General features: G+C 30.5%; 1 protein-coding gene across 3 annotated transcripts in view; it reads left to right on the top strand.

Annotated features, from left to right (window-relative positions):
• Nucleotides 1–20,789, top strand: part of LOC107450431 (uncharacterized) — a 40,901-nt gene extending 20,112 nt beyond the window's left edge. For all 3 annotated transcript variants that reach the window (XM_043054856.3, XM_087153362.1, XM_087153361.1), the window contains exons 6-12: nt 4,692–4,864; nt 7,630–7,728; nt 9,560–9,617; nt 11,493–11,580; nt 14,523–14,574; nt 15,771–15,845; nt 20,489–20,789. In XM_043054856.3, coding sequence (XP_042910790.1) covers nt 4,692–4,864; nt 7,630–7,728; nt 9,560–9,617; nt 11,493–11,580; nt 14,523–14,574; nt 15,771–15,845; nt 20,489–20,644 — 701 coding nt within the window. In that variant the 3' untranslated portion in view covers nt 20,645–20,789. The remainder of the gene's footprint in view (nt 1–4,691; nt 4,865–7,629; nt 7,729–9,559; nt 9,618–11,492; nt 11,581–14,522; nt 14,575–15,770; nt 15,846–20,488) is intronic.
• Nucleotides 20,790–25,904: the final 5,115 nt, after the last annotated feature.

The following is a 25,904-nucleotide window of genomic DNA, read 5'->3' as shown; positions in this document are numbered from 1 at the left end:
TTTCACTTCCATATAAGGAAGCAGTAAATGATTTTCCATAATGCGTAAGGTTACAAGGAATGTACGAAGTGTTCCTTTTTAACTCAAATCTGTGTTGGTATAAAACGTAAGAACGCTAGTTTTGCTTGTCCTTTTCATCATGATGCGATCCTGATAAGCTGTTCCGGAATTGTCAGAAGTCTTGTCCATACCCCTCCCGTAGGGAGTGCGGATGTGAACTGTTATCAATACCAGCCTCAACACTGATAAAAGGGATGTAGCCCTGTTATTACATATATATATATATATATATATATATATATATATATATATATATATATATATATATATATATATATATATATATACGTGAATGACCGAGATTGGTGGTTGTTGACTTTCACCGGTGAATGTTGACATAGTCGCTTTGGTGAATGTCCGAAATATTTATTACATTCGATTTAATATGAATTTATTCGTGGATATAATTACATTTATTCGATATTTTAATACTTACTGACGATAGATCAGAAGAAACACCAGTGTTTGTATTATCGGGAGATACATTTACATTTGACCGGTATACATTTACCCGGTATACCCTACACTGATTTTTTTTTAAGGTCAAGTGCCACTGCAAGGTATACCCTACACTAATGTTTTTTTAAGATCAAGTGCCACTGCCCGATATACATTTGCCCGGTATACCCTACACTGATGTTTTTTTAAGGTTAAGTGCCACTGCCCGGTATATTTGCCCGATACTCCAATCACTGATGTTTCTTCTAATCTACCGTCAGTAAGTATTAAAATATAGAATAAATATAAATATATCAAATAAATATAATAATATCAACGAATAAATTAATATAAAATTGGATAGGGTAAACTAACCAGTGAAGGAACACTTAAGCTTCGCTTGCCTTTTAAAAAATCATATTAATTTCAAAATTCGTAATTTCAGTTAAATGACAGTGTCAACATATTAGTTACTAATTGCAAACTATGCAAAAAAATTTTCGAGAACTTACATAATATTGTTTTAGAGTTTTGGAGGTTCAAATAACAAGTAGTAAGAAGACCCAGTGAAGGAACAGCTCTTACCAGTGAAGGAACACAAAATTGCCCTGTGAAGGAACACTTAATTTCGGTTATTTTTTAATGCTCTTTATGAATTTTTTAGCCATACAAATACAGTCGGACATCTATTTAACGAACTTCCATTCCACGAATTTCCCTATTTTACGAATTTTTTCGAGGAACCAAGAGCATTTTGGAAATTTTTTTGTAAAATAACTTCCATATAGCGAAGTGAATTTTCTATTTAACGAACTTTTCATTGAGATCCACTTTCCCTATTTTCCAAAATATTTCATAACATTTTAAACTTGTTAAAGCAATTTATGGGGGAAATGACCTTGAATTAATTTTCGAAGCCACTGCTTTATGAAATGTATTACTGTTTTGTCTAAAAATTATCTTAGAGAAAGCAGTTAATTCCCTTTCCCTTTTTGTTTGCACTTCAAACGAAAAACTCACTTCAAATTAACGGATTTCATCCGTAGCAATTTAACATAACGCAAGTGGTAATGTATGTTTAAAATTACTTTTATAATAAATGCAACTATATTTTTATACATTAATTTAGACTTTTTTTAGTTGAAAATGTATATAGCATGATAGTGTAACACTGGATAATGTTTTGCTCTATTCTTGCTTTCCATGCAGATTTCTTTTATGGTTACGATTTATATGATAAATAGTAGATACGAGTTTACAAGATAAAAGTGTATCAATTGCTATTTTAATTATGTCTAGTGTTTAAGAATTTAAAACCTGTTTTGTATTGTTTAAGTATTTTAAGAGGTGATTTTCTATTTAACGAATTTTCCATATAACGAGCTTATTATTGGTATTAAGTGATTTTGTTAAATAGAGGTCCGACTAAAAACAAGACTATTTGTGAAATTATAAGATACAAGTATTTGTAAAATGCTAACTTTTTTCTGTAATCATGAACTAGAAATTAAAGTGATGTTAAATACAAAAAAAATAAAAAATAAATCATTCTTTCTTATAATTTGACAGTCAAATCTAAATCATTGTGTCATCCGATGCTGTTTATTATCATTATTATTTTATCACCTTTTTGTTTACTCTTTTTCCTCTTATTTCTTGAAGCTTTTTTTCTTTTTTAAGTAATTTTTCCTTCTTTTTCTTTTCCATGTTCTCTTGTTTTAATGTTTTTTAGATCTTTCAGCCTCTTGAAATTTTTGCCATTTCTCTGAAGTTAGTGCAAAAGGTAAGTTATTCGCTTTTCTTCTTATTTGACCTTTCTTTTTATCATCAATATTTGGCCAATGTAAATGGCTCTTCCAAACTTCTTCTGATTTTTCAGCAACATTTCTAGAATGCCTTTCTCGAAAATAGACGGGGGAAAGGTGTCTTGAAGTTTGAGGCAAATCCATCTCTTGTTGACTTATATCTAGAGGATCTTGAGAAGTACTGATTTTACTTACAGAATCATTTCTTTTTTCAACTAAGAGAATCAGCATGAGGACTCATTTCAAATTCGATATCTAATATGCATTCATTATCAATACTAGCTTCAGTTCCTAAGTTTGACTTAACCAAGTGGTCTTCTTTTAATACGTGCTTCTTCCATATTGAAAAAGTACAGGCTCTTGGACATTTTCGATATTAGACTCTTCCGTCAATGCTGCGTTAAAAATTTACAACATATCTTGAGGGATTTCCCTCTCAAGCTTCTGAAGAAATTGAGTATCGTTTCTGTTTAACTTTGTTTTTTGTTGAGGAACTTACTTCTAAATTCTAACATTGTAAAGTAGTTTCTATAAATTATATAATCACTTTGCTATCCTATAATGATAGCTTATTAGGAGTTCTTGGTGCAAAAGCCAGCGAAAAAATGTTCTATTAAAATTTTTATGATTATATTTAATTAGTTTTCGATTCGTAAACATAGTTTATTAAGTTGCCTAACATTTGATGTAACTACACACCCCGTTAATAAATATAAATTATAATTTTTTCATAAATTAAGCTATTAAATTAACATTTTGAACTGAAATTATTTCAGGAATTATTCATACAATTTTTAACATAATTTCGGTTGTCCTCTATATAGCAGAATTACTTATCCTAGAGTCATGTAAAATCATATATCACACATTACTGTTCATTCACTGGAAGTATTCCCAGTGTAGGAATATGCCTGTTTCTTCACTGATTAGAAGCTGTTTTTTGTCTTTTAAACAGAATTTTGATGTATAAGATGACTAAAAGTACAAGAAAATTACGAAATTTCTTTTATTTTCATTAACTGGGAGAAAAACCCAGTAAAGGAACACTTGTTCCTTCACTGGTTTTTCATCGTTTGGTGATCCAGTGAATAAACACCCCCTTATCTCAGTACTTGATTATGCTATGCTGCTTTAAAAAAAATAAAACGTAACTTCAATAACTATATTTTGAATTCTCTTTTTCACAGTGAGAAAAATAAGACTACTACATGCAATTAATTCCACTTCAAACATATAAGTACAAACACTCGCCTTATAATTTTTTCAACGAAACAAGGTGTTGCTGAGATAATAACAAATTCCAAAATTTTTTCAGAGAAATCTATTTGACCAGGTAATCTAAAATATTTCTAGATGACTTCCTATTGTTTGGCAGTAAGCTATTGTTACCAATTAATCTAAAGAAAAACTTTCAAATTCTTATTTTTAATCAATATATATGAAATGTTCCTTCACTGGGTAGTGTTCCTTCACTGGTTGGTTTACCCTATAACAAATATTTCGGACATTCACCAAAGCGACTATGCCAACATTCACCGGTGAAAGTCAACAACCACCAATCTCGGTCATTCACCGTATATATATATATATATATATATATATATGTATATATATATATATATATATATATATATATATATATATATATATATATATATATATATATATATATATATATATATATATATATATATATATATATATATATATATATATATATATATATATATATATATATATATATATATGTACATACATATAGATATTTATATATATATATATATATATATATATATATATATATATATATATATATATATATATGTACATACATATAGATATTTATATATATATATAGATATTTATAAACTAAACTAAAGCTCGAGCTGATAAAGGGGAGATCTTGAACAACAAGTTTAGATAAATAGTTTTAGTTTTTATTAAAATCAAAAAAATTAATAAAATAAATGGAAGCATTTTGTGAGAAAGCACTACCTACGCCAAGAGAAATATAAGTTTACTGTTTTTTAAACCTAATGCCGCTTCGGAAAATGATAAAAATAATTATTTATATTTTTGCTACCGCTGGACTTCAGAAAATGTGAGTGTTTCATAATTAACCCACTTGTTACAAACCAAACCCATTTTTACGGTATAAACTGGCTTGGTTTCCGAATGCAAGAATTTTCAAATCTCGAGTTACTTGAGTTATGTATTTGAAATGGGGGATCAACTAGTCGCCAAATTATAAATCACTAGTTATAGAATTAAATCGGAGTATTTACCTCTTTTTAGTTTATTCTCTATAGTTTCTAGTTTATTCTCTATAGTATATTCTGTCTAGTTCATTTAATTTCTATAGGTAATTTTATTTATTTATTTTTGCAGAATGGGGCCGTTTGTTATATCTCCATTTTGAGCCACCTGAAATATTAGATCTTCATAATCCACTCGAGACTTACTTTGCTGTTAATTCACAATTCGATGAAGAGATTGATTTGGAAACTGAAAGCCTACAGTATTTGAAACCTGGCATGCGTTATAAAATCCTAATTGAAACAGTAAGATGAATTAGTAAATAATTAAATATTGTAGATCGTTATCAGGGGTCTGTCCAGATATTTTGTGAAAGGTCCGTTTTTGTAAAATTGTGAAAAAATTGCTCGCAATTTGTGAATGTAAAATAAAAGTTAAGTCACATTCCTTCAACCAGGGACCTGTTTTGTGAATTAGTGCAAATAGGGTCGTGTTATTGCAAAAAAACTTTTTCAAAGAGTTTTTAAATTGCAAAGCGATACAATGTTATGCTCAACACTGTAAAATCATAATTAAAAAAAATTAATTATTTAAAAATAAACAGCAATTACTGCCACTAAATTAGAGATGCAACATACAAATATGTGGTATTTACCCTATACTGCTCAACACAGAATATTCATTTCGGACGAATAAAGGAAGAAGCGTCTGCCGAAGACAAAACTTAGTTCGTTTACATCTGTCTTTCTTTCTGGGAAGGGTTTATTCGATTAACAAAACAATAATGAAGATAAACAAATTTATGAAGGGTCCGATTAAAAGATAAATTATTTTGTGAAGGATCCGTTCTCAAGTTAAAATATTTCGTGAAGGGTCCGTTTTTATGAAAAGATATTTTGTGAAGGGTCCGTTAACGAACCCAAATTTCTTCTAAACTGACCCCTGGTTAAGGTATTTGAAATTTTAAAAATAGATTTTGCTTTTTCTTGCGATTGGTAGTAAGGAGTGCGGTTAGACTTAGTTAATTCCCCTTGAATCAGGTTAGTGGCAAATGAGTAAAACCTCGATTATCGGAACTTCTTTCATCCGAAATCCTCAGTTAACCGAAGTCAATTCCGCGGTGTTGTTTTTTTTTTTTTGTACGTGCGTATTTAGATTTTTCTGCTCAATTTCAATAACATACTGTCATATAAATGTGGTATCTAAAAATATAAATAAAAATATAGTTTGTACTGCATGTCTACACAGAATTGATCACTTTTTGTGATTAACAAACACTTCGCATATTAGTTAGTACAGTTGGAGTGAGATTCAGAGCTATGAAAAGGGAAAACTTGTGACCAGGAGAACGATTCGACTTTTTTCTCGAGAGAGAAAAAGGGTGTCTTTAATGATCCGTTTTACCTATAAGCACATCAAAATCTTTACTTTTGAAAATGCTAATGCAATTTGGGAATTGTAAATTTCGTTGTTTCATTAGTTTTTTTTCTCCCTATTACTACTGTAGTTTAGTTTGGTCATTATGGCTTTAACTCCTGCTAAAAGAAAGCAGGTTATATTATCTGAGAAAGAAAAATGTAATCTTGTAGAGTGAATGATTTGTAGTTGAATTTGTCAAAATAAGTGCTGTTTTTATGGGAAAAAAATAATTACTACTCATGTTATAACTTCCATTTATCATTACCATGACATTATATAGAGTGTCGACTGTATTTTTTTTTTTTTTTTTGTAAATGTCTTCATCAGAAATTAACATATTTTCAAAATTGGTGTAATTTTCATGTTACTTTTTTCGCCAATGATAATGTAAATTAGAAATATACTAATTATCTTTTTTAAAACTCTTACTCATACAGAGGTTTATTGTCACATTCACTCAGAGTACAGGTCGTAAATCATGTTGTGCTAGATAAATTGAGAAGCAAGTTGCGGGCTATAAATCATGAAACAAAACATACAAAATTAAATAGTGGAACATGGATGTAGTTCTCATGGGGAAAAATACTTCATGTGGTTCATGGTCTAACTTGTTTTATGCTATAACTTATTTACCAGGAGCTTTCTCAAATGCATTTCATAGGCTGGAGCTAATTTTTAAAAGATCAAATTAAATATTTTATTTTATTCATTATCCGGAGATGAAAACAAATTACAACAAAGAATGTTTTCAAATTATATTGATTTTTTTTAAAAATGGTTTTTTATTGATAGAAAGAACATGGGGTCATTCATTGATGAGAACAAATTACAACAAAAAATGTTTTCAAATTATATGGATTTTTTTTAAAAATGGTTTTTTATTGATAGAAAGAACATGGGGTCAGAGGGCTCCACCTTTAAGAAAGGTCCACCATTTTGGCTGGGGCCTTAAGTATCAATCGCTTTTTCAGGTCTATGCCCCGTTCGACCTTGGCTACTTTTACTCAGTTTCAATATACACTATTTGGAAGAAAGTGACGGGACACGACACTATAACGACATAAACCCATATTTATTAAAATTAATAGGAGGTAGGGCCTCCTTTGGGCTGCGATCACAGCTGCAGCCCTTCTGGGCATGATTTCCACTAAATTGGCCACAGTGGCAAGAACAATTTCCTTCCAAATGTTTAACAGGAAGTTCAAGCTTGCTTTTGGGGAGTCGGGTGCTGGCCCTCAATCGACGGTCCAATTCGTCCCAGAGATGTTCAATTGGGTTAAGATCAGGGCTCTGCGCCGGCCACTCCATGCGTTTAACGTTGTTGTTCACATACCAATCAAGAGTCCTCCTTGCAACATGGGATCTTGCGTTGTCGTCTTGATACAAGCAATCATCCATACCGTACGTTGCCCACAAGGTAGGAAGGACATGATTGTCGAGAATATCACAGTATCCATCGGTATTCATCATACCATCAACCTTCACCAGTGGGCCAGTCCCATACCAGGAGAAACAGGCCCATACCATCAATCATCCTCCACCAAACTTTGCAGTTGTCCCGTCACTTTCTTCCAGATAGTGAAGTTCTGTTAACACTTTAGTATCTTCAACTGATATTTTCTCTAAGTGCTTTTATTTTTATTCTGAAAAGAAAGAGGAGAGGAGATTGCCCCATCCTTATAAAACAAACTGCACGGATTATATAAAGCTTTGGAGGGAAAATGGCAAGACCGGTCCACTATCCAGAGAGGTAAACAGTCTTTCAATTTGTTTTAACTATGTCGGAGTATGAATAATTTTATGGAAATGCAACATAACTTTATTTATTGTTTTTTTTTTAATTTTAATTAAGACGCTTTTTCAAAGTTGATTACAACCATAACAAATCGCAATATTCCACTTTAAAATTGTGAAACTTTTATTGAATAGAAAATAGGCATTTTTATTAAACGGAAACAAAATGTAAGTTAAATAAAATATACAGAGCCTTGATAGCTCAGTAGTTATTGCACTGACCTGTCATTACAAAGAACTGAGGTTCGATCCCCAGTGGCGGCTGGAGGCCCATTTATTTTCAGATCGATGTATACCTGCTTGCCTGGGAAGTGAAGGTGGCCTGTGTGTAATGTTGACTAGATTGCCACAGTCATGTCGTGTGTCACAAAATCGTGGAGCTTTAACCATCATCTGCTCTGGCCGACAATGTGCTGTTGGGAGACTTTACTTTTTTTTATTTTATGAAACTGTTCAAAAAGTTACTTGAATCGAGTTGGTATTTTTTTCTTATAATTTGCAATTGTAGTTGAAATCTTTGACCAAACGACGGTAAATAAAATGGTATTTTGACAAATTTGTAAAAATACAATATTTACCCATTAATAACCTCTAAAAATACAAATTTTCATTTAAGAAATGAAATTTATTTCTTAACGTGAAATGTAGCTTACTGCGAAACAAGTATAGGGATTGGGGACCGGAGCGATCAGTGCATGGACATATATAATGTAAATAACTACACTGGTGGTCAAAATTAAGAAATGGAAAGCATTTCGCACATCTCTATGACGCTATATTCTTCTATGAAACACATTTCTATGACGCTATGACGCTATTTCTGGACGGTTATTGATATGGAGGGAACCTGGAACCCGATACCATCCCAGCAACATTATCGAAAGGGACCATTATGCTGGAGGAGGACTCATGGTTTGGGCAGGCATCATGCAAGATACCCGCACACCGCTCAATGTGCTTGACAATGGTTCCACCCAGAGGTACAGACAGGAGGTCCTAGAGCCCTATGTGCGTCTTTTCAGGGGCGCTGTTGGCCCTGAGTTCATCTTTATGGACGACAATGCGCGATCACATATGGCTCACATGGTTGATGAGTATCTGGAAAGCGAGGATATTCAACGAATGGATTGACCAGTCAAATCTCCTGACCTAAATCCTATTGAACATGCTTGGGATGCTCTTGGGAGAGCTATTGCGATGCGCCAACCTCCCTCCAGAACCATTCTGGAGTTAAAAATTGCTCTGGTGGGAGAATGGGAGGGTTTTCCACAAGTCCTCCTTAAATCCCTTATTAACTGCATGCATACTCGATGTGCCTGCTGTCTGTCTGTCAGGGGTGACCATACACCATACTAGAGGCAACACACACTTTACAAGCCTCTCTTTTAATGTCATCGTTTATCCTTAAGTTCAGACTACATTGGATTTATTGGCAATAGGTCTTGCCAGTGAATGGCACTTTCATTTTCGTCTTGCATACTTTATTATCATAAAATAAGTTATATCCATACCAAGTTTCATTTATTTATATTAAGTATTTCTTTAGATATTTGGGAAAATGTCGTCCATCTCTTAATTTTGTCGAACAGTGTACGACTTATTTATCATCCAAGTATTTAAAGAAATGCAAAAAGAAAGTGTTCGTATTTTTATGTCATGTAATCCATGCAATATTTTAAACAATGTGATACAATTTTATTTATATTTTGTATGAAAGTAACTTATATTTTGTGATTTCAATTTTATTTTAAAGTATTATAAAACCCACTTCATCTATTATAATTTAGTTATGCGTTACCGATTGCTACAAAAGAATGTTTTCGATATTTGATGAATGCTTTGGAGGTATGTATCACAAGTTTTATGGAATACTTCTAAAATCTTCTTCTAGTCTTCTAAACTGTTACATTTTCTTATTTTTGAGATTATATTTTAAGAATTTTGTAAAACTATTTTTTTGAAAAACCATTCTAGGAGTGATTAACATAAATTAACAAAAATATTTCTTCTCTAGCTTAAATAAAGCATTAAATAAAAGTGTTAAAAATGAGAAATAAATCAGCTATTTTTTAATTGTTAGTTTAATAACAATTATGCAAAGAACTATTTATTATATTTATAAAACAATTTCAAGTTTGCACTGATTGCAATAATTTGTCAATCAAAAATGTCACTCAATTTCATATCTTATGATTTACGATAAGAAATTAAGCAAAATTCTCGAATCGTAAGCAATTAGTTTTTATAATGCACTGTAAAATTTTAGAGTATTTTAACGCCAATAATAGTGGTAACTACTTAACACCAAATTAAAAATTGGTGTTCCACTAGGTGTTGCGCTTTACCAGTAACCAAGGATTGTTCCAGATGTAGTTAAGCATCAAGAATGTTTTTTTACCCTACTTGGTGTAAAATAGACCATTTTCAACATTTCAGTAACAATAACTTTAAAATATATTAAGATATGACACACATAAGCGACAGTAAAGCTATTTTTATGATACAGTATAAAGTAAAAATAATAAATTTAGGATGCATATACAATATTTACTATTAAGTTTTTGAGTCCTAGTGCGGAAAAATCAGATCACAGTGTGGTTCATTTCTTTTCTTTTGCGTTTCTTTTCCCTTTTTCAGTAATATATATATATATATATATATATATATATATATATATATATATATATATATATATATATATATATATATATATATATATATATATATATATATATATATATATATATATATATATATATATATATATATATATATATATATATATATATATATATATATACTATTATTTTCAATGAGCAGCACTTGAAATGTGAGTATTTAATCTAAACGGAAGGTGGTTTGAATTTTGATTAATTATAAATTTTGTTATGTTGTTCCTAAAGACACTTTGATGAGCCAATCTTTCTAGCCATTGACCTTTTGTGAGTTAAGTCACCAAGGTGCGCCTTCAGTTTGATTAGAGAGCACCGCAAGGGTAAAAGTATACCTTAATTCATCACCGCAATGATAGAGGGCGGCACCTCTCAATTTAGACATAGATAAGAGGAAGGAAACTATTTCCAAATAACTTTACTGCTCAGCGAACGACAACAGGACATTTCATTCCACAGATTTTACGAGAGCGTTTATCGAAGGTAGTCCGTGGATCATAGTGTAATCGAGGATTGAACCCCACCCCCTCTTTACAGGAGTCTGATTTTCTAACTGCCATGGTAAAATTTTCAATGCGAACCATTCTGTTTCAGAGTTGAACTATCTGACACAGATTTCTTATACAAATTTGAGCATTTTAGTTATTTGAAAAAACCTCAAAGTTTTCTTAGGAAGATTCCATCGTCACAAACATACTACGTTAATAAAAATATCGTAAAAAAAATTATTCAATTTTCTTGTAAGTGCTGAAAATTGAGTAATGAATTTCTACCTTTTCATAAAGAAGTTTATGAATGATTATTAAAGTTTATTTCATAAGTTGTGCCAAACCGGTATGTAATCATCTATGAAACGGAACTGATATTTTTAAATATAGCTAATTATTTTTGAACTTTGTTTTTAGTAAACTTTAACTTATTTGCATATAGGTTGAAGAAAAAATCAGAGTTAGGAATAGTTTTGATACAAATTCTAAACAAACACAGCGGAAACATTAACTATTCCTGTGCCTTACTGCTTTGTATTTTTTTTTTATCAATATTCTAGTTATATATCTAGATGATGAAAGTAAAGCAAAATGCAATTTCCGAAAGGGATTAGAGAAATGCACTGCTGGTTGTACTCAGGATTGTGTGTAAGTAAACAAAATTTACTGCAAAAATCCTTTTTTTAGTTCAATAGCATGTACTGTTTGTCTAAGTTAGGTACTCTTACCGCCGCAGCAGTCTGGTGCTGTGGAAACAAGAGGAGGGCATTTTAGGGAGGGTAGCTTCGATGATAGCTTTTTATTTTATTTTATAACCGTCGTTGAACAGCCGACCCAATTTCATGGGTTTACGACTACTTACGTTCAACTCCGTAGCCTTGTAATTTTGAACCAATCCAGAAGACAAGGAAACTCCTGGATCAGTACCCCCAGAGGTATTGATATGTTGTGGGAACATGGAGGACTTTCAGACTCGACAGATTTAACGTGCATCAGTCACCATTTACTACACGGGGAGTCTTCGGCCGGCGACGATCGAACCCACGACCTCTTGGATGTGGGCCCAGCGCCCTACCGACCAGGCTATCCCGGCCCTTCGATGATAGCTTGTACTTTTCTCTCTCCGAAACCAGTCCTAAAGAGGGACCCCGAACCCCTACTTGAAATAATCATACCTCGTAACCATAGTCACCGCCACAGCTCCAGACAAATGTCTGGAAAAGTACCTATCTTAGACAAACAGTATGTCTAGTACTATCAGGGCCTGATTATAGCCTAGACCCATTAGGCATGGGCCTAGGGCCCACAATTTCTGAGGGACCTAAAAAATTTGTAAAATGTCTAATAAAAGGTGGGCTAGCTATATGTTGGTTTAAGTACAAAATAAAAAATAATTACAGTTTACAATAAAAGATAATTCAGCTAATCAGTGACTCTTAATAAAAATCACTGATTTAAATTGTTTGTAGTAATCAAGCAATTTTTATTTTGACATAACATTGTTTTGTTGTTTTATATTTTGCTTTAATATATAGATACGTAAACTTTATCTAAAAAAAATTCTTCAATTGTCTGCTTTCAAAATTTAATAAAATGTTTCTCTTGAATCATGTAGTTCATTATTAGGACTACTCTTCAGTAATTTAATTTCAAAATATTTTGTCAGGGCCCCAGAAAATTTGATGGGCCTTGGGCCTGAATTTGTCTTGATCGGTCCCTGAGTACTATCAACGCTCAACAACATTTAAAGCTCGTACGAAATTACAATTTTTGAAAGTTAAATTTGTTTACGTTAATGAGCTTTTAAAAACTCCTCTGCATGATTAATGAAGCATTTGGGGCTCAGGTCGTTCGTCTACCAATAAGGTGACCCAGGTTACTTCCGGCGTTGGCTGGTTGAGATGAATTCTCCTCCCAGATCACACTGACCACAGTGGCGTAAACAATCGTCAGTGGTTGACTGATTAATGGTCAGAATCCTCTTGCCGTCTGCTAACAATGGGAGGTTTCGTGATTTTCCTTTCCATGAAATGCGGTTAGTTACATCAAAAGGTTCTTGACGCAGGCTAGTTTGCGCTAATGCTCGAGCCTGGAGTTCCCTCGTCTTCTGGGTAAAATTCAAGATTATAAGGTCGCAGAGTAGTACATTGATAGTCGTAAACTCGGAATTGAGTCAGTTGTTCAACGCCGGTAAATCTAATCTGCTTGTTCATTATGTCATATATATTTGCGTGAACATTATTTATTAGCGTCAAGCAATTTTATTCATTTAAAAATAAATGGTAAAGCTAAAAGTTAATCCCTCTTAAAATATTCAAGAATAATTTTCCGTCATAATGAAAGAGATTGCCATATTTGCAAAAGGTTATTATGGCCAAGGTTATTATGGCCATCAAAAAGGATACTATGGCCAAGAAATAAATTACCTATCGATATTCAAGTACTAGTATGAATTTAGCAACATGCTATTCTCAAGACAATTACCAAGATTTAACTTGATTGGTTTATTAAAAGTCGAGTTCTGATCGCAAAATAAATTTGAATTAAGAAAAACTGATTTAAGGACAAAACTATCCATAAATAAATTTTAATAAAATGTGCTATTTCCAGACGACTGCAGTTTAGAAAGTAACTGTGTATTTTTTTTATTGAGAAGATTTTATTATTATTATTGTAACTTCAGAAGTTTTTTGTGTAGCATTTTAGACTTTTTCATTGAATATCTTTCTATACTTTCAAATTTCTCAGAATAAAAATAATTTCAGGTCATAACACGTGTTTTTTTTTAAAAAAAATTGCCTGAAAAACCGTTTATCATCCCTAAATATTCAAAACATTTTTGAGTGAATGAATAATTAATTTTTATAATGCTTCAGTTTTTTAAAATATAATAGCCCGCTTAATACTTATTTGTATTTGCAACAAAACACTGAATTGTTTTTTTAACTCTTCAACAAAATAATGTAACTTATTTGTTTTTGTAATTTTTCTAAGATTTTTTTTTTGCGTAACCGTCTTATCCCAAACTCTATATTCTTGTTTATTTATAAACATTATTAATTATTTGCATTTTACAGTTAGATATGATATTTCCTATTTAAATAACATTTACAGTTTTTTTACATTTACATACATTTTATTTACATAAGATATTTCCCTTTTGCATATTCTACACTTAGATACTGTTTTATATAGAACATTTCGATGCATGGATATAAAATTCTATTGACTTAAACAATTGATTCCAAAAGTTTCATACTTTAATGAATTTTGCTGGAGATTTTTAGATAACAATTTACTTTAATTATTTGCTGAATTAGAAGGACGAGATATCCTACGAATATATTTCCTAAGATTTCAAAAAAAAAAAAAAATTACAGTCTTCTCTTTTTTTTTTACCAAATTTTTTACTCGTATTTCATAATAAGCAGAAAATACTTATAATACTTAATTTTTTAAACAGAAAAAATCAGCTTCTCTTTATTTCCGGCTCCTTTCTTATAAGTAAAGAAAAAATACCTAGTTGTTTTAAACAACAAAGAAAAATGTGGAAAAAAGGTTAGTTGTAGTAATTGTAACTGTTTTTTTAGGGAAACAAGCTATACAGTTGCGGTAAAAGAAAGAACTGCGTCGTTCGTAAACGTAAGTATCATTTATATATATATATATAGTTCAAAATGAAGATAAAACAAAGGAAAATTATAGACATATGAAAAAAAAGGGGGGGGGGAATAATAATGAAAAAAAAAATAACAAGCGACTGATTAAAAAAAAAAGAAAAAAAAGGATGTAATTTTTTAAAAAAACCGTAAAATATAAGATATAATCTTTTCATCAGCCCACACGATTATATCCGCAAAAAAGAGTGCTTTCCGATATTGTATCAATACAGCCAAAGTAAAGTATATTTATACAATAGTGTAAGGAGCACTAAAAATTTTTTTTTACAAAAATTACAACAAATAAAATAAAACACAAAGTAAAAATAACACGTAAAAACAGAAAATAAAATAAAATAAAAAGAAAGAACAGTATAAAACAAAATCTATAAAGCGAGTAGCGAAATCAGATGTACTTACATGGACGGGAAATTTTTCAAGAATGATTTAAAAATATTATTGCAACATGATTGGCAGATTACAAAATATGCAAACAAAAGCGCAAATTGAGTGTAACTAGAGGAATTTAAAGTGCCGTCCTTACTGCGTTGCTGAAGTGATTTGTTGTGCTGTGCATTGATATATATATATATATATATATATATATATATATAAGTTCAAAATGAAGAATAAAACAAAGAGAAATTATAGACATATGAAAAAAAGGGGGGTGGGAAATAATAAGTAAAAAATAACAAACATTTTATTAAAAAAAAAAGAAAAAAAAAAGGAAATGTTAATTAAAAAACAGGAAAAAAAAGATATAATCTTTTCTTCAGCCAACACGATTATATCCGCAAAACAGAGTGCTTTCTGATATTGTATTAATAAAGCCAAAGCAAAATATATTTATACAATAGTGTGAGGAGCACTCAAAATGAAATAAATGAAACTTATTGTTTTTCTTAACTTTCTTAGTGTTTTCTTGTATTTATTATATATATATATATATATATATATATATATATATATATATATATATATATATATATATATATATATATATATATATATATATATATATATATATATATATATATATATATATATATCAGTTTTTATGACAAATTTGTACTATTAAGCTTCAGCGTTTTATAACATTCTCGGCAACTATTTCAAATTGTTACAATTTACTTCTTAATATTCTGATTCAAAACTAATTTTTTTTTTTTATTACAGAAACATGGTACTACAGTTGAAGTGTATATGAATTATGCTGAACAAGTCATTTATGAGTTCAGTCAAAAATATGAGGTAAAAAATTCGATATGGTATAAATGGTGTATGTATGATTTAAAAGTAACACGGATAGTGATAAGTTTTTTCGAGCAATCTGTGATGAAGGTTTGTTTATCCACACACAGTTTTTATGCCCAAATATTGCAAAAGTTTTCATTTTTGTTGCAACACATGAAGTTTTAATATTACAACACGTCATTTTCACGTGCAAATATTTTCAGAATTTTTAATGCTTTGGATTCCTAAACTTATCAATCTCATTTATTATCTATTGCCGAAGTCTCTTTTTCAATTAAGGCATGAATTGAAAGCAAGAAGACTTAATATTAATTTTCAAAATAAATTTCCTCTCTTACAAATTTAGAGTAAGGCAGTTAGCATTCCAGCTAATCATAACTTGTAAGCTAAATGTGTCTCAGAAACATTTTTATTAACTGCAGAATTAGATTTGATTTTCTCTGCTACTCGAATAATACTGCAAAAGTATAGGGGAAAGTGGGGTCAATTGTAGCATTTTTTACTTAAATATTTTTAACTAACAAAAAATTCAACATATTATTAGTATTAATTGACAGACGAGTAAATTAGACTATCCTCTAGTAGAAAAAAAATACCTCATTTTAAATGTTATTATATTAGTTATGAGCAATTTTTGACAGTCGTGCACTTGTTACAATTGTCCCCACTTACGGGGTCAATTGTAACAGTTCATAAATTCAACTAAAACAAATTTAATTATACATATTATCATAGTTGTGATATATTTTTTTTATTGATCAAAATAGTAGTGATATTTTAGGAGTAAAAATAATAATGAGCAGAGACCTAAAGGGTTAAACTTTTAACTTTAAGGGGTTAAAAATTTTAATTTACGCTGTGAAAGGTGACAAATAAAATAATGCACATACAACATAATATAAATGATATAGGAAACTAGTGGTGGTTCTTAAAGAGTTAAGTAATGGCTTTTAAACAAAAGATTATTTATTTTCAGCTGTTACAATCGTCCCTTTAATTATTGTTACAATCGTCCCCAAGACGCTATTTCAGCTTCATTTGTTCAAAACAAAGCTAGTTAATTAACAAAACTAATTTTTTTTTAAATGTTAATTAAGGTGTCCACTTACATATTCGGTTAATAATTTTTATCTGTTTAAACAAAATTACTTTGTTACAATATAATATTCTAATACCAAAAAATGTACTTACGTAGCGTGAAAATATCTTTTGTGATGTGACTCTTTGAAAAGTGCATAAAAATGGTTGCCAGCAGGGGTATACATGTAGATTAATTAAATACACCTTGTGCGCCACCTAGGAACCAAATCTAGAAAACGACACTCGAAATTTTTGCTCTGTTACAATCGTACCCTGTTACAATTGACCCCACTCTCCCCTTCTTATTGAAGTATAATCAGAATAGCCATGTTAGCATTTATGCTAACCAAGCCAAATGCATAGCACAACTGTATTTAAATATACCAATTCCACAATCCCATCTCCAATCTTAACACCTAAATTAGTTTTAAACAATATATTAACAAAATTCTTGTGGATTCTAGAATAGCCCAATCCGTGGCGATTTTTTTGAAATCTCTTCAAACTAGGTTTCGGGGAGATTATTTTGAACGTTTGATCACATCACGATCACAAAACCAAAATTCTTAAACCGTATTGGGACCTGGCTGGTAGGGCATCGGGCCCATTTCCAAGAGTTCGTGGGTTAGATGCCCTCCGGCCGAAGGCCTCCCTCCCACCCGTGCAGTAAATGGTGACTGATGCACGTTAAATCTGTCGAGTCGCAAAGTCCTCCATGTTCCCAAAGTAAATCAATATCTTTGGGGGTACTTATCCAGGATCTTCCTTGTCTTCTTTATTGGGATCAAAATTACAAGGATACGCAGTTGGGCATTGGCAGTCGTAAACCCAGAATTGGGTCGGATGTTCAACAACGGTTAGGTAATAAAAATAAAATGAAACCTGATTTTTTATTTGATATGTATACCTACGCAAAAGTAGGATTTCATTAGAAAAGAGGTAAAATGGTTTATTTTTTATTTTTGCCAAATTTGCTTCTGATCTCTTGCTGTTAGAATCATCGTTATTATTTCATTTTTAAATTATTTTTGTGTGTGGTTCCTCGTTGAAACTTGCTAGTGAATGAACGAGTGAATTTTTAACTTTTTTGAATGTAAAAGGCAAGAAAGCGATGATTGGATGGTGTATGAATTAAAATTTAATTTCGGAAACGTATGAATGCCCTAAATGTGGAGACCAAATGAGTTTGTTTGAGCGAAGGACACGGTGGATAGTTTACGGTGGATGTCCATCAGAGTAAAGGTACGCTATTTTTTATTCTATTAAAAATATTGTAATAAATTTGTAATAATTTAAATTTTTTTTAATGGTCAGAAAGCAATTTCGATCCCAGTAATAATCGCCAATTTGGCGAGGTTTCAAAAAAGTCGCCAAGCGTTGGGCTATTCTAGGATTTTACTCTACATTTTTATCACCGTCCAGCTGTTGTCCGTAAATTTGCCCATATGGAAGTATTTAGATTTCAATTTTAACTGTTTTCAAGATCGATATTTTTAAAGTTTTTTTTTTTATTGAATTTTAATAATAATTTAAAATTTGTTCGGCAGTCCTTACCACTTTAATTATGAGTTCGGGACATTTCAGCATAGTAGGCATAGGAAGTATTAAAATTATTTACATCTCTTTCATGAGATAAGATGAAAATCATTACAGGTCATAACTTGTAATGATATTTCTCGAAAAGGCAAGTTCTATCATCTATAATTAGTATGACAGTACGCGGAACCATAGCGCCTTTTATGTTCAAAGGGTACTTACGTATTAACGCAACCAGGCCAAAATTCGCATAAATCGCCAAATTTAGCGACCCTACGTGTTTCATACCTTATCGAATTTATATGGCGTCAAGCTCAAGCTGTTAATGGCGAAGACGGTTTTCAATCAATGCTAAAAGTAATAACCAAAAGATTTCCGCCGAAAAAATAATTCTGCAACTTATTCAAATTCGAAACCGGAAGGGTTTAATTGCTATTTTATATTTAAAAAAAAAATAATATAAAGAACTGTATTTGTTATGAGAAATAATGCACTATGTTGTGTCGAAATATAATGTAATCTAAAAGGTTATTAAAATATATGCTTATAATTTTGTTTATAAAATACTTTGTTTTATAAAAAAAAAATTATTTAAATTTTTTTCTACTTACGCCAAATTTGGCGATTTATGCGAATTTTGGCCTGGTTGCGTTAATACGTAAGTACCGTTCAAAGTTATTACAGTACAAAGTTACTACATTTTCGAATGAATCAAAAATAAATCTAAATAATTAATTCGTATCTAAGTTTTTACTTCTATTAAAATACAAACTTTTTTTTAAATACTTAGCATACAACTAACTATTCAACACTATTCAAGTTAATAAATAGTATGGCAAAATAAATCTATAAGCCTGGCAAAATAAATCTAAAAAAGTTCTTAGCTTATAGCTAGTTTTTTTAAAACTACACAAATTATTATTTAAGGCAACCCAACAAAATGAATAATAATTATAGTGTTGCCAACGGATAGAGAAATACCCGAAATTATGGTGCTAAATAAGAGAAATATTTTTATAGATTATCCTATATTATTGGATTGTTTGGTAATTAATGTCGTTTTTTTTTCAAGTTTTTCAAAGTGAAATTTTTTATATTAACAACAAAAATTAATCAATGATATATTGACCATTCTGTCGGATGACCTTTTGCCACCTTTCGGTAAGTTGAAAAATTCCACGTTCGAAGAAACTTTGGTTTTTAGAAGCGAAGAACTGGTTCAACTCATTTTTAATAGCCTGATCGGAATCGAAAGTTTTACCATTCAAATGGTTTTGAAGGGATCGAAACAAATGATATTCCGATGGTGCTAAGTCAGGGCTATAGGGTGGATGTGGCAGCAGTTCCCAATTCAGCTCCATTAATTTTTGACGGGTTGTGTGGGGTCTGGCGTTATCATGATGAAACATAACTCTTTTGCGATTGGCCAGTGCGGGGCCGTTTTTTCTTGATTTTTTCGTTCAATTTCGATAGTTGACGACAGTAGACATTTGAATCAATAGTTTGATTCCTTGGACGACCAGTGTGTGGTGCATCTTGCACATTAAAATTTCCAGCTCGAACGCGACCAAACCAACGCTGACATTGACGTTCAGTAAGACAGTCCTCACTATCATAAACTTCACACAATTTCCTCCGAACTTGCACCGCATTTTTGCCCTTTCAGAAGTAAAACAATAAAATGGACGATCTCTTTGAGTGTCCATTTTCAACTAAATTTTTAACCAACTTGCTGTTTACAAATGACGCTCTGGTTTTGACTAAAGAAAGTCTGAAGTCTAATATTTAAAATAGTATACAATAACATTAGCCACGCAATCACTACTACATTAAATATGCAATTCAAGTCATCTATGAGAAGAAAAAAACGACATAAATTATCGAACAACCCGATATATTTCTATGATAGTATGGATGGATCATAATAATTTATCAATCGATATTTTTGCAGCATATTTTCAATCTAATTTAACTCCTAAATTTAGTTTTTTTTTGTAATCTTATTGTATTTTAATTTCATTTAGGAAGTGGAAATATTCAGTTACATTGGAGGATTTCTGGGTATATGGCTCGGTGTTTCTTTTGTTCAGGTAACTGACTTCATCCGTTACTGTTTTGTTAGCGGCTGGAGATGTTTCACCAAGAAAAAGCGTGCGAAATGTAACTTAGATGAAATTTAATAACCTTTATCGAATCGAAATGAAGATTCTGAACATTCCTTTCCTGCAGAAACCCTTTCCTTACTTTTTGTTACCAATCTTTTACTGTCTAATTAATGTCAGCATAATGTTTTGTGTATATCTAAATAAATTTCATATACTTGAATTAAGTTGTCAACTTATTCTATTTACCCTAGTTTTTATTAAATTTCCATTATTTTTGTATAGCTGTAGTAGCAATGTTAAATTTATATAATTGGGAAATTAGTTGCTTCTACAACAGATCGAACTGATTTAACCGAGTCCATTAAATTTTTTTATGGGCTCAGTGAAAAGAGGAACCATTTAATACTAGTTTTTTTAGATAGCTGTATTAACAATCTTAAATTTATATAATCGGAAAACTTATTGCTTCTACAACCGATTGAACTGATCCTTTTTTCACCGAGCCCATTAAAGTTTTTAATCAACTCAGTGAAAGAGAATTCATTTAATATTAGTTTTTTTGATAGCTGCAGTAGCAATGTTAAATTAATATAATCGGAAATTAGTTACTTCTACAACCGATTGAACTGATCCTTTTTTCACCGAGTCCCGACCATTAAATTTTTGATGGGCTCAGTGAAAAGAGGAACCATTTAATACTAGTTTTATAGATAGCTACAGTAGCAATGCTAAATTTATAATCGCAAATTAGTTGCTTCTACAACCGGTTGAACTGATTCTTTTTTCACCGAGCCCATTAAATTTTTAATGAACTTAGTGAAAAGAGGACCCATTTAATACTAGATTTTTTAGTAGCTACAGTAGCAATGTTAAATTTATATAATTGGAACCGATCTGAACCTAACTTGGCAGCATTTCTTAAGATAAAAAATATGCTACAGACTAGCGCAATGCTTAATATAACACTGACTCGCATTCCAGGCGTCAATATGTTTATTAATATCCATATTTATTATCCATATTCATTCCCCTGTTTTTGCAATTTCCTTTCTTCTATCGTCATTGTTCATAAGAAAATAAATATTAATTTGATGGAACTAATGGGATACATCCTATTTATCAAGCATCAAATCGAAAAAGCATTTTTTTCGTTTTTTTTTAATACACTTTAATACTTCATTTTGTGCATTAAATGCGTTTTTATCGTTTTTTACTTTTCTGTTTTGATAAAGTTAGAAAATCAGGTTGTATCGGAAGGATGATACCAGTCTTTGTTGTTAATCATTTTATAGATATGTTTTAAATTTTTTTTGGCCAATAGACAATCAAAAATATAAATACCGGTATAAATAACGAACATTTTATCAGTTTAATACCTGACTCGCCATTTATCAATTTTTTCGAATTGAAATGCTGATATTTTTGCTTTTTATTTTAAAGTTTAAATAAATCATTTTAATGGATATAATGAATAAATGAATCATTATAATTTTTCCCTGTATTTTTTTGAACATTTCAAATCTAAATTGAAATTTTATATCTTTTATGCTATTCGATAAAATAATTTTTCTTATCGAAAGATTTATTTTATTGTCTTTGATATTTTCACGAAAGAAAAAAAAATGTTTTAGCATGTCTGCAATATGTTAACTTTAAAAATAAAATATTGCAAGCTTTTAAAAAAATTATATAACAAATTGTCACGATCATAATGGAGATATATTTTGAAGTAATAGTTCTATAATGCAGATAATTTTCTAAAACGTTAATTTTGTTACATATTTCCTAATATTTAGCGACTTATTATGACTAAAACAAAGAAATGAGTTCTATATTAAGGTTTATTTAAATAAAATTTGAACTTCATTTTTACGAAAGATGTCCCGCTTATGCAAGGTCTAGAAATTGAGGCCAGATGTGCTATAAAATGGTGCCAATGGAAAAATGAAAGATTGAACCTCCATTTACAGTTTAGATTTATCAAAATAAGAACAAAGTATTCTTTTAGTTGAGCAATATTTTTAGCATTACGTCATACCTGGGTTACATAATTTCCTATTTTATTTATCCATGTCAGACTTAGCCATTGTAAGCTGCTGAATATTTTTTTTGCGGATATTTTGTTAAAGATTATATATTTTTAATATATAAAATTTTTAATATATAATATATATAATAGAACAACCGGCCATATATATGCAAAACGGTTGTAAAGAATTGTGATAGAGAGGTACTTAAAACTCCTTTCCCATTCTCTATTATACTGTAAAAAAACTCCGTAATAAATTACTGTTAAAAGTATCAGCGTTCAGGGTGCTGGTACTTTCGACCTAAAATCCGTTTTTAACGGATCTAATTACGGAATAAGAAAATCTGATATACCGTAATTTTACAGTTATAATTATTTCAGAATTAATGAATCACTGTAATTAAATAAACGTTACTGAAGAAATCATGACATAATAGTTTACACTAAAAAAGGATTTAACGGTAAAATGGATTTTACGGATGATGAGCCCAAAGTGTCTGAACTTTATACTGTAATTTAATCCTGAAATTTTCCTAGAGTATACTGTGGTTTAGTATTTAGTGGATAGAGTATTACAAGTTTTAAGACGCATTTGAATTTAGTTTTTTTTCAGCTTATTTTTTGGACAGGGCGCTCTAAGGTAAAGTGTTTTTTAGAAGGTTTTTCAACTTTGGTTCGTAATTAAAAATATGAATTTAAAAATATGAATTAAAAAAAGAAACAGTGTGTTTTATCATAGCTTTATTATGTTATAGCAAACTTATAGAAAGCTTTATTATATTATAGCGCATTTCTTTTTAAACTTCTTTTTAAAATTATTTATAATTTATAGCATGTCATTTTATTTTCTATATGCGGGTTCAAATTTTCTCTTTAGATATTTGTTTATCTCTTAAGCATATTAGGCTGAATGAAAAAAAGGAAGAATTATTGAAAAAAGACAACTTTAAATTGGAATTAGTGTCATTACTTTAAATTTTTCTTAATACAACTGAAATTTCTTTTCCTTCCTTTACGAAAAAGCGTCCTTTTAGAATGTTTATTTCGCATCTTGAAATCATTTCTCCATTTGCTAATCTCATCAAAACTAATACCAGAACTCTTAAGAGCAACTTCAGTTAGCTATGCTTCACATATCACCGACTTAATCTTGATGAAAAAAAGTTAATTCCCGTAAAAAAGACAAAAAAACTGGTACAACAAACTGAAAAAAATGAGGACCCAAAACATTTGCTAATCTTTTAGGAATGCTTTTAACGCAGTAGAAGACTAATAAAAATAGTTGTTGAGAAAACTCAGTAAGGGTCTATAAGCCCGCATGAAAGCACTTTTTTCCTCAATTGCTCTTTCTTTTACAATATATTGTGTATTTTAGGTACTTAAGAATGTAAGGTCTTACTCTCCTGAGTTGGGAAAGAGTCGAGTAAGTCTTGCTACAATGTAATTCTCTTTTTACTACAAAGTAACTACTTCAATAAAGACTTCCAGACATTACTATTTCTAAATCTTACAATTATATAATAATACATTTTTTAGGATGATGAACCATTTTTTTATATCCTTTTTTAAAGAAAAGCTATGGCTTATCGAGAGGTGAGATGTCAAAACTGATCTTTTTAAATGCAATGGAATAGAATGAAATTTTCTAAGAATGATAAGTTAACTGCATATTCATTATTAATTAGCTTATTCATTACTGATTAGCATATTCATTATTAATTAGCTTATTGATTAGCATATTCATTATAAGTTAGCTTATTTATTACTAATTAGCATATTCATTATTATTTAACACGACAAATACTACGTTTATATATTATACTAATATTCTAATATATTTCATTACAGTGAACCAAAATCGTAGGTATTTTTCTACATGAATTGCCAGCACTTGAGTCATATTTAAATTGGACTTTTTAGTGGCAAAATATGTAGATTTGGTTGGTATGTAGATTAGTTCTAAAAACTTGCTGATTTTCTTTATTATAAACTTATTTTTATAGAGGACAAAATAAAAAAGATAACATCTTAATAAATTTCAATCCAAAGATTAGATTTTTACGTACTAAGATAAAATTTTAAGAGGACCCTATACCGCAGAAGAAACTTTTTATCGCAAATTCTCTTTCATCTCCAAAGCTAATTTAAAATTTAAAGTATAGAAAGAATGCGCTTAAGCAAATCTCAAGCAAGCCACGAAGTTTCAATTACTGAAAAAAAAAATTAAAATATCAAAATGAGCCGTGATGACTCAGGGGATAGAGCGTCCGCCTCTCAGTGAGATGAACCGGGTTCGAATTCCAGCGATGGCTGGTCGATACGAATTGCGCACCCGGCTTGTACCGACGTAAAATATCTTCAGTGGTAGATGGATCATGGGTTAGAGTCCCCTTCCCTTAGGCTAACTGTGGGAGATTTTTTTGCGGTTTTCCTCTTCGTGTAACGCAAATGCGGGTTAGTTCCATCAAAAAAGTCCTCCCGAAAGCAAATTTTCCCCAATACTTGACAGAATGCTGTGTTGTAAGATGCTGTGCTCCAGGAGTTCCCTTGTCCTCTGGTTTTTTTTTTTTTTATTTAAGCGATTGAAAACTCCTCATGCGCTACGAAGTATAGCATGAAGCCTACAGAAGTAAGTAGAAAACAAACAAAAAAATTACAAATTTACATTTAAAACAAAATTTCGCAAGATAGCAAGACTTTCGATACTTTAGACCAGCTGGATTGGGTTAAAAATTACAAGGCTACGGAATCGAAAATTAGTAGTTGTAAACCCAAACAATTGGGTTGGCTGTTCAACGACAGTTATATAAAAATATGAAATAAAATGTATCAAAATGTAAGATAATTATTGGAAGAGAACTTTCACATTGCGCGATCTTATATCTTCTCATAATTTGTTTTCATTTCTACATTTTGAAAATTTTTTTTTAGTTTTTAAAACTTCGTAGCTTTCTCTAAGTATGTCTGAACTCTCTCCTTCAAATTTTAAATTGCATATGGAGGTAAAGGAGAATTTGCATTGAACTGTTTCTTCCGTGCTATAGCGATACTACAATTAAAGTTACTAAAATTAATTAGAGCACTCATCTGACTGAACAATTAGGACTACGTTTTTAAGATTGTTGGAAATCACTTTGAAAGTTCGAAATTTGAATTAATCGAAAGAAAGAAAGTATAGTCTGATGAAGTACGTTCTTTGTGTATGATTTCGTAAATTAAAATATTACTTATTCAAATAAATTTAGCAAAAGTCTATGTTTCGAACCAATGAAATTTCATATTAGTACGTAGAAAACAGATTCTTAA

The sequence above is a fragment of the Parasteatoda tepidariorum genome, chromosome 10 (assembly GCF_982258835.1).
Source record: "Parasteatoda tepidariorum strain Cologne lab strain chromosome 10, Ptep-v5.0, whole genome shotgun sequence".
In the NCBI taxonomy this organism is placed as follows: domain Eukaryota; kingdom Metazoa; phylum Arthropoda; class Arachnida; order Araneae; family Theridiidae; genus Parasteatoda; species Parasteatoda tepidariorum.
This window is presented reverse-complemented; position numbering and strand designations above follow the sequence as displayed.